This window comes from Sus scrofa, chromosome 13 (genome assembly GCF_054392235.1).
Source record: "Sus scrofa isolate SSC_HxYL_T2T_F1_AM1 chromosome 13, Sscrofa_HxYL_maternal_Yorkshire_Landrace_v2.0, whole genome shotgun sequence".
In the NCBI taxonomy this organism is placed as follows: domain Eukaryota; kingdom Metazoa; phylum Chordata; class Mammalia; order Artiodactyla; family Suidae; genus Sus; species Sus scrofa.
In genome coordinates, this window is record NC_139395.1 from 177171960 (window position 1) to 177182307 (window position 10348).

The 10348-nt window shown below is 35.3% G+C and overlaps 1 protein-coding gene across 1 annotated transcript; it reads right to left on the minus strand.

Annotated features, from left to right (window-relative positions):
* Nucleotides 1-945: 945 nt before the first annotated feature.
* Nucleotides 946-1911, minus strand: LOC100623107 (olfactory receptor 5H2-like). Its single transcript, XM_003358864.3, has one exon. The coding sequence runs from the start codon at nt 1879-1881 to the stop codon at nt 946-948; it is 936 nt and encodes a 311-aa protein (XP_003358912.3). The 5' UTR covers nt 1882-1911.
* Between the last annotated feature and the right edge of the window lie 8437 nt (nt 1912-10348).

Sequence of the window (10348 nt, forward strand, 5' to 3'; positions counted from 1 at the left end):
TATCAATAAAGAAGAGATTTTAGTGAATTTTGGAAGGCATAGATTAATGTGAACTTTGGTAATACACATTAAAAATTCTTATCCATAACACATTGTAACACATATTACTGATTTATTTATTTTACAATTTTTTTTAGTTCTCAGAAGAGTGAGACCACTTCCTTCCTATTATGACTTTTCTTTCTTCCCCATGCCCATTCCAAATTAGTCCTTCAATCTAAACTCTTAGTTTACAGAATTAGTACAGATATTCATATTTCCCAACAACAAAGAAACAGGTGGAAATTACCTCAAAAGGCACTATAGAGAGTGAGAGGCAACTCACTCCTTCCAGATCCTCATATAAGCACACTGAGTTAAGAGCATCCTCTTATCATTTGGCCTGACCATGTTTTCCTCATGTCTTTCCTATTCTGTTTATTCCTCTGTGTGACATGAGCATTGAATCTGTAAGAAGTGCGATTCATCATATCCCAAATAAAGTAAAATGAAAGGCCTTTTGATGGTTGACAGAGTTCTTATGATTTGACCCTGTTTATTCAAACACAAATATGCCAATATGCCTATTATTTGGAGGTAAATGTGATATGAGCCTCCAGGCTGCACAGCAGCTTTACTGTCAATTACCTCAAACTCAAGTGCCTTTCAGATTACAACACTATTGTGGTGCTTATTAAATATATATATAAAGCCACATTGAAGATTTTGCACATATGTAAATATTTTAATTTTAATTTCTGCTTTAGTTAATTTAGAATGATATCACTTGATAAAATTCCCTGTATTTTTATGATATAAATATTTTAAAACATTTATTACTAAAGATAATTCGTTAAAACAATAAGTCAATTATGAATCCAAGAAAACTTTGCACAATAGTCAACACATAGCACCATGTAATTGGCCTCATTTTGTGTTGTTTTCATGTAAGGGAACACATTAGTATCAGATACAAGTATTTCTCTTTAATGTTCTTCTCAGTGAATCTATGACACTCTTATTTCTCAGGCTGTAGATAATTGGATTTATTAAAGGAATTATAACAGTATAAAATAGAGAGTCAATCATATCTTGTTCACCTGCTTGTTCAGACCCAGGGCGAACATACATGAAGAGAAGAGGCCCATAGTATAAAGAGACAGATAGGAGGTGGGCTCCACAGGTGGAAAAGGCCTTCCTTATGCCTTGTAAAGATTTCTTTTTTAAAACTGTGAACAGAACTCGTGTATAAGAGACCAGAACAGTGAGAATCGTAAACACCTGAATTGAACCAGATAAAACGAATATCATCAGAGCATTAATAGAAGGATCAGTACAAGAAATTTTAAACAATGGCATGATGTCACAATAAAAATGATGAATTACATTGGAATTACAGAAGGTTAATCTGAATAAAAAACCTGTATGAATTAAGGCATGAAGAAGACCACATACAAATGATGAGACCAGCATTCTCAGGCATTGCCTATTAGTCATAATCATTGGATAAAGTAACGGGTTGCAAATGGCTACACAGCGGTCATATGCCATTGTTGCCAGCAGAAAACATTCTGTGGTTCCACTGACTAAAAAGGAAAAACATTGTGTCATGCATTCAGAGAGAGAGATCATCTTACTCTTGGTGAGGATATTGACCAGCATCCTGGGGGTCACTGTGGAGGATAACCAAGTATCCACAAAAGCCAAGTTCCCAAGAAATAAGTACATGGGAATATGAAGTTGAAGGTCATTGTGGATGAGAGCAATCAGACCAAGATTCCCCATGATGGTGATGATGTATATAACTAAAAACAACAAGAATAGGGGAATTTTACCATCCGGTTGATATGTAAGTCCTGTGAGAACAAACTCTGTCAGCTCTGTTGCATTTTTTGTTTCCATATTCTTAAACAATGTTCTCTGAAATAAAATGTAACAAGTGTAAAAAGGACAGTCATCAACCATTTAAAAGAGAAAATGTGATAAGGATAATTGAAATAAAGCCATACACTAGCTTGACTGCCCTCTATTTTATTTACCCTTAGAAAAATATGAAAAGTGTTTGTGTAAATTATTGTATTGGAAAAATACAATTATTTTATTTCAAAATATGTCCAGGAATTAACAAGTATTGCAGAAAGAAGAAAGAAATAATGAACATGAGCAAATTTTTGTGGAAACTATTGAAGGAGATAGAGAAATCCTTGTCTAGGTTATGGATGTAGTGTTAAAACTATAAGGTTAAAAAAGGAACCCTATTACACTGTTGTTGGGAATGTAAATTGGTGCAACCCATATGGAAAACAGTATGGAGATTCCTCAGAAAACTAAAATTAGAACTACCATTTGATCCAGCAATCCCACTCCTGGGCATCTATCCAGAGGAAACCATGACTCAACAAAACACATGTACTCCAATGTTCATTGCAGCACTATTTGCAAGAGCCAAGACATAGAAACAACCTAAATGTCTATCAATGGTGGAGTGGATCAAGAAGAGGTGGTACATATACACAATGGAATATTACTCAACCATTAAAATGAAAGAAATAATGGCATTTGCAGCAACATGAATGGACCTAGAAACTATCATGCCAAGTGAAGTCATTCAGACAATGAGACACCAACATCAAATGCTATCACTTACATGTGCAATCTAAAATAAAAGGACACAATGAACTTCTTTGCAGAACAGGTACTGACTCAGACTTTGAAAAACTTATGGTTTCCAAATGAGACAGGTTGTGGGGAGTGGGAGGATGCACTGAGGGTTTGGGATGGAAATGCTATAAAATTGGGTTGTGGTGATCATTGTACACCTATAAATGTAATTAAATTAATTGAGTAATTTAAAAACATATATAAAAGAAAGAACAAAAAACTAGAGATGTTAGAGGGACATGGATTAAAAAATGAATTGACTGCCAAGTGAAAAGATATTGAATTTTATTCTTTAAGAAATATACAAATACTGAAAACTTTTACAAGTAGTGGCTTAACAACTCATTTTGTTAAAATAAATATTGATCAGGGAATATAGGCTTCAAGGTGAAGAATCTGGTATTAGAAATACTAATTGGGAGGCTGGGACTTTTACCCCATGATTCCCAAATCAGTGTATATATAAGAATTATCTTGGGGAATTTTGGCACAAAATATAAATGTGATGATTTATTACAGTAACTTATTCAGTAGGTCATAAATGACATCTAGTAATATATATTTATAAATGATCCCCAGGTAATTAAAATATATCTGATGTTCTTAGTACATGTGTGATAGGACATTGGGATTTTGGAGGAAGGCAAAGAGGTAGAGCAAAGTAATTCAGAATTTAGAGTCACTAGGACCTGGTGATACATTAGATATGAAGGGTTGGTTGCTAAAAGTGAAAGAGTCCCCTGGTGTCTGGGTAGACTATCTGAAAATTTTTGATTGAAAACTCAGATGCAGTGGCCACTTTTAGCTAGGAACATCCTCTGAACATCAAAGTGACATACAATTAGCAATACAGTTCTATAAGTGTTTCATAGAAATGATGACTTGGAAATTATTGCAATGGCTAGCGTGTAGTATGTATGATATATGCAATGCACAGTGTGAATAAGGTAAGAAGAAGAAAGTAAAGTAAATAAATGTGAGTAGTGGAAATGTTATGTTAAAATTTATATACATCATTTATTAGATGGATAACATCTCCCTCTTTTCTGCCACATGATTCTTGGGTGTACACATAACACTGTCATTTCCTCTAGAACCAAAATTCTGATTACTGACTTTCCCATTCCCTTGTATCTAGAGTGAGGAGACCACATCTAAGATTAGCCACTCAAACTCACCTACAGTGGATTTGAAATATGAAGAGGAAAGAGGTCAAATGTGAACATAGAGATTTGGGTTGCAAAATAACTAAGCAAGCAATATCATGACACCAAAATGCATCCTGTGCCCACAACAATGGCATTGTGAGTGTGAGCTTTGGCATTCAAGATTAGCAGCAATGATAACAGCTGCTATTAAGTGAAAGCTGGGACATAATTTTGGGTGTTGGCTGTCTGATATTTTTCTTTGTGTTCTGCCCATTTCTCTAGTGGGTTTCTCAAGCTTCTCTAGCATTTTTTTGCTAGAGAAAATTCTCTTTAACTCATGTTGTCTTGAAACAAAGAGCTCTGGATCACACTAGAGGAGAAAAAGAAAACCAGAAAAGCCATTGAGAAGAGAGACCAGAGAAGCAGAAGGGAATTGGAAAGCTGAGTGTTGGGAACTTAAAGAGAGGGATATACTCTGGAAGGACAAAGAAAAACACAGTGCTTAAAGCAAAATAAATTCCCTGGGAGGATAAGAAGTGAATAGAGATACCTGAGTGTAGGATTTAAGAGACTTTTAGTGGCTTTAGTGAGAGTGGTTTCCGTTTTGTGATAGAGTTGAGGTCCGAGAATAATGAGAAGTGAATGGGAAGGAAGTGCACTACAGCAATGAGGAGAATGAAAGAGTACCTGAGGTGTGGAGATCAGATGTGAATTTCTTGTCTTGAGAAACAATGTCATGAAAACTGTCAATGGGGCAAGAGGTGGGCATTGAGAGGAGAAAATATGAACCAGTAGAATGGGAAATATGATGAGTGAAAAGGAAGCATGAAGCAAGAAGCAAAGAAAGGACATAGATAATTATAGGAAAGATTAGGCAATGAGAGAGGGGGAGGAGTTACCATAGAGTCTTAGATGAAATAAGGGAAAAACAGTAGTGGGAGCTCAAATATTTGTCTTAACTCTGGTTTTCACTAAAAATCATCAGCACTGGGAATCCTTTCTTTTTATTTTATTAAAAATCCTAAGTTTATTTTTTACATTAAATTTGTATATGGAATAGAGACTTTCATTTTAATTTTACTTTATACATTTGTATTGTTATTAAATACACTACAACTGCCTAGTATCTTTGTTGTAACTGTGATGAGAGCTGACTTTCTCTAGAAATGTTGCTGTGTTTACTGGACAGCTTTTGCTTTTCTACCAGTGTGATAGCAGAAAACAATAGAGCCAAAGACTGGAACTTAATACAGGCAATAGAAATAATCAATGCCAATAATTGTAGTTGTTAAATTTACATTTATTTGGAATCAGCTTTCTTCCATGCATTCCCAAAACTAAATAAAAATTTTCAATTTGGTGTGTAAGTACTTATTAAGTCATAATGGTGAACAGAGCACTGGAGAAGCATTATTTTTGAATTTTTCAATATGTCTTTTTTCAGTGAAATTATTGTCAGAAGTGGGTTAATAAATAGACATTATTATTTATCTTAAAATTTATCTTAAAATTTAATCAGAGAGTGTAGTTAATTAAATGGAATAAGTATTTTGAACACAATTATCAGAAATATTTATTTTCCAGGAAACATGACCTAAATCACAAAGCCCACTTTTAATTTCTTTAACAATCCAGTTCACCAAAAAGTATCCAAAGAGGCATTATAATTATTCTAACCAGATAACCATATATCATTAAAGAATACAGTGCAATCTTATAGTTACTTTGGTTATCCAGATTTTACTCACAATACTAAAATAAATGGATGATTCAACACTTGTTTCCTATTTTCAATATCACATAAACTAAATCAAAATTATTATGCACCTAATAGTATTTTTACTTTTATATACTATTTTAATAGTATATAGTATCTTAACATTCTATAAAAATAATAAATATTATACAAATAATTCTCTCTTACCAATATCTGTTAAGAAATCATTGAGATCTTTTCAGTGTTCAGTTGTCTGAAGTAGAAAATAGTACGAGAGCACAGCAATGACAGTAACACAGGCACACTGTTTTATTTTGCACACTGATTCATTTTGGAGGCTTTATTTTCCAAGCTCAGGAAAATGTTGTTTCTATGAATTTGTTTTGACTACAGAGTCAGTTGTACAACTGTGTTCTTTTGCCAGAGGAGGAAGGAGGAAAGAACGGAAAGTCCCCTGATAATGCCCAAAGACTCCCTTTAGGACAATCCTAAACTTGTCTACTGGGCATTATGTACTTGGACATAGATGAGGAATTCATGCCATTCCACAAGGCATTACAGACTCTGAAATTATAAACATCAAATCGTTGTTGTCGTTTCCACTTTAACAATTGAAATTGCAGTGCTTTCCACCACAGATGACATTTATGGCATATTTATGCAAACTCCCATTTATCTCTCAATTTTGATACTTCTTGGTGCTTTGCTCAGAATGGTCTGGTTTAGCTAATCATGCTTGATTTTCATGAGGTTAAAGTTCTAAACGCCCTTCAGAAAGTTGTCTTCTTCATGGAAACTGTAGCTCACATGCAGACCTACACATAACTCCCCACTTTACAATGAAATCCTATGAGTAATATTACTAGGCAAAAATCAGGGAGAGGAGCAAAGGAAAACACAAAACAAGGGACACAGTAGGAGAGAGGCTAAATTAGTGCTTCTCAAACTTTAATCCATGTGACTTGCTTGGAGATTTTCTTATGATGCAAATTGTTTCATTAAGTCAAGAGTGGGATTCAAGGTCTTCATTTCCAACAAGGTGATACCTCTGGACATTTGCCATCCTCAGGGTCTTCCATCACTGTCAGACCCAGCTTATCAGAGAGCAAGGTCATTAAAGAAACCAACCAAAAAAAAAAGTGAAAATGTAGTTGGCATGCAAATAGGAGCCAGGTTGAACAAAGGAGGCTAGCATGCATGCAATTATACAGGATCTGGAGGCTACATCAGAAATGTTTTTCTTTACTCCAACTGAAAGGTAAACTATTGAGAAATTTTGAACATAGTGGCCACATGTTAAGATTTGACTTTAATTATTAAGAGAGAGGTTGTCATTGAACATTCATTGAGAAATATAATGGCATTATTTATGTAAAACTAGTGTAATATGAAAAAAGTAATATTTTGGTTTGATTCTGAAAAGTAGAAAAATGTTTATACTTTGGTCTATTGTCAGAAGGGGGAAAGCACAGGACATAGACTTTGGTACACTTGCTGATCAGTTATGCTGTGTTCTTAGCATGGTGTTATTTAAACCGAAAAAAAGGCAAGAAAAAAAATACTGCAGATGAAAGATAAGTCACTGAAAACTCGTCAGATGGACAGAGTAAGTAGAGTAATGTGTATTACATTAGATTCAACATAACCCGAACTTGATGTAAATGTACTGTTCCTGTCAGTTTTGTGTAATTATCTTTTAATTAATTTTGCTGCCTATGGATGGAAGTCTGCATTCCTGCTTTCAGTATGAGTAGTCTCTTCAATTTTAGTCATTTTAATAAGTGGGTCGCATTAACACATTGTGCTGTTCCTTTGCCTTTCCCCAGTATAATTATATAGAGCATAGTTTTCTGTTATTTAACATATACAATATAGCTTGTTTAGTGAAATTTGTTCAAAGGTTTTGCCCATTTTTAATCAAGTTGTATATTTGCTTATTATAGAGTTTTGAGAATTTTCCATACATCCTAGATACACTGCTTTTATAGAAATATATGACTTGCAAATATTCTCTCTAGGATCTTGATTTATTTCACTGGAAGAAGATATAACACTGGTTCACCATGCTGATTGGACCTAGTGAGCAAGAAATAGCAACTCCTGTAGACTTATTGGTAGACATTTTCAGCAAGAAGGTGAAAAATGCTTCTATCAAAAATCCAGGGCCATTTAACTCAGTGAAATTTCTAGAGGTTCGCTAGTCTGGGTGATGGGGAGATATACCTTCTAAGGGGAAGGGTAATATTTTGCATCTGGCCCCTCCTACAGCTAAAAACAGCCACAACACCTGGTGAGCCCCTGTGGATTTTAAGGCAACACCATCTACATTTGGGGTGTTCTATTCCCACAATTTATCAAGTATCCAGAGAAGTGGCTAGTTTTAAATGGGGCTCAAAAGAGGAGAAAGATTTGCCGAAATCTAGGCTGCAATGCAAGTTGTTCTGCCACTTGAGCCACAGGATCCAGCACAGAGAATGGTGCTCAGAGTGGTAGTGGCAGGTAGGGATGCTGTTTGGTGCCTTGGTCAGGTCTGTATAAGTAAAAAACCTGACACACTCTTAGGACTGGAGCAAAGCGCTACCATCCACTGCAAATAACTCACTATTCCCTGTGTGAGAAACTATTGACCTGCTACTGGGCTTCTTAGAGACCAAATGCTTAACTATGGGCCACCAGTTTTCCATGGGATCAGAGCTGCCTTTCATGAACTTGGTGTTGTATGACCCACCAAGCTATAAAATTGGAAGGACAGGGCCACACCTTTACCAAGTGGGAGTGATATGGACACGCTCTGGTCTGAGGGTACCAGTAAGTTTCTTGAAGCATGATTGAAATGCCCATGGTCTCCATACCTACTACACTGGCTTCTCTATCCCAGCCTGTACTATGGGCTCATAGTGGAGTTGGGAGCATTCTCTATAATAAATAGTTAGAGGAAGTTTTTATCTGGACCTGATTTACCAATGATTCTGTATCACATCCAACACCATCTGAGAGTAGACAACTAAAGAAGATGCACTCTATCTTCTTTATTCATTCCTCTGTAGATGGACTCCTAGGTTGCTTCTTAATCTTGACATTTATAAATTATGTTGCTATAAACTATGGAGTTCATGTGTCCTTCAAAATAGTGTAGTGTTTTACTTTTCGTTGGATGTATACCCAAAAGTAGATTTTCTGAGTCATGTAGTAGTCCATATTTGTTTTTTGTTTTTTCTTCAGGAAACCTCATAGTGTTTTCCACAGTGGCTGTACCAATTTACTTTCTCATTAACAGTGTAAAAGGGTTCCATTTGCTCCACATTCTCACTGAAGTTATTTGTGATTTTTTTGGTGATGGTCATTCTGACAGATGTGAGGTGTTATCTCATTGTAGTTTGATTTGCATATCTCTGATAATTAGCAATGATGAGCATCTTTTCATATCCCTGTTGACCATTTGTACATCTTCTTTGGAAAAGTAACTATTTAAGTCCTCTGCCATTTTTTTAATATGGTTGATGGTTTCTTTTGCTGCACCAAAGTGTTTAAGTTTAATTAGGTACCATTTGTTTATTTTGTTGATAGTGTATGAATATTTTCTAATTTCTTTTACATATAGCTGTAATTTTATTTTACAGGTAGATGTCCAGTTTTCTGAGCCCAGATTACTGAAGTGACTATCTTTTTCCCATCGTGTTTACTATAGGTTACTTTGTCTTCAATAGCCAGGTTTCAAGGGTATGGGAATCAAGAAGTGGAAATATAAATGGCAGCACTCACTAGTACACTTAGTAACATACCAGCGTATTTTTTTTCTTTAGGTTCCCTTGATCATTTGCTTTGAAGGCTTAGAAGTCTTAGAGCCAGAGGTATGAATACTTCCACCGTGTAGCACAACGAGTTCATTGTGTAACTCATTGTATGTGAGATGGAAGTTAAGACTGCCAATGAGCTTCTCCTTCCTCTGAATCATATTGAAGGAAGGGAGTTATTGTGTGGACTAGATGACTGATCCTTCCTACTAAGGAGAAATTGGAATGCTACTCCACAATGGAGATAAGGATCAGCAAGTCTCAAATACATATTACTTTGGATATCTCTTAGTTGTGTTATTCCCTATAACTAAGGTCAATGGCAAACTTTAACAAACTCATAGAGCAGGAATATTTATGGCCTAGACTCTTTGGGAATGAAGATTTGCCTCACCCCACCAGGTAAAGAACAATGGCTAGCAGTGGTGCTTCCTGAAGGCAATGGGTATATGGATTGGGTGGAAGAAGGTAGTTAAAAATACCATGTGTTCATTTACGGGATATGAGGATAGTAAAGCCATGTGTATTTTCTTCTTAGTTTGGTAAGGGTATGTTTTGTATATCTGGATGTCAAGGGGGTGAAGGTGTGTGTACAGCTAATATATTTATTTTCTTTCCACTATCATTCTCTTCCCTTACCATATAACTTAAGATGTAATATGTATCACAGTATTTAAGCATTGTGCATTTGACATCATAATATTCAAATTACCAGATATCAAAAAGAATAAAAATCACTCAAGGATTTTACCTCCTCCTCTGAGGAAAGATTTAATACACTTTCTTATGTATACATTATACTTGTTTCATGTTAGGTGGAGTTATGAGGTTACTGTTGTCATTATATGGGGATTACATATGGATAAGGAATTGTATATGGGTACCAAGTTGACAATAGTAGATTTTTGATGGTTGGTTTTATGTGTCCACTTGGGTAGCCATGGAATGTCCCAATATTTTGAAAAACATAATTTCTGGTGTGTCTATGAAGGTGTTTCCAGAAGTAACTAGTACCGAATTGGTAGACTTAGTTAAGCATGTGGCCCTCT

Excerpts from the sequence above, each read along its gene's own strand:
- LOC100623107 (XM_003358864.3), bottom strand. The coding sequence starts at position 1,881 with ATGGAAACAAAAAATGCAACAGAGCTGACAGAGTTTGTTCTCACAGGA.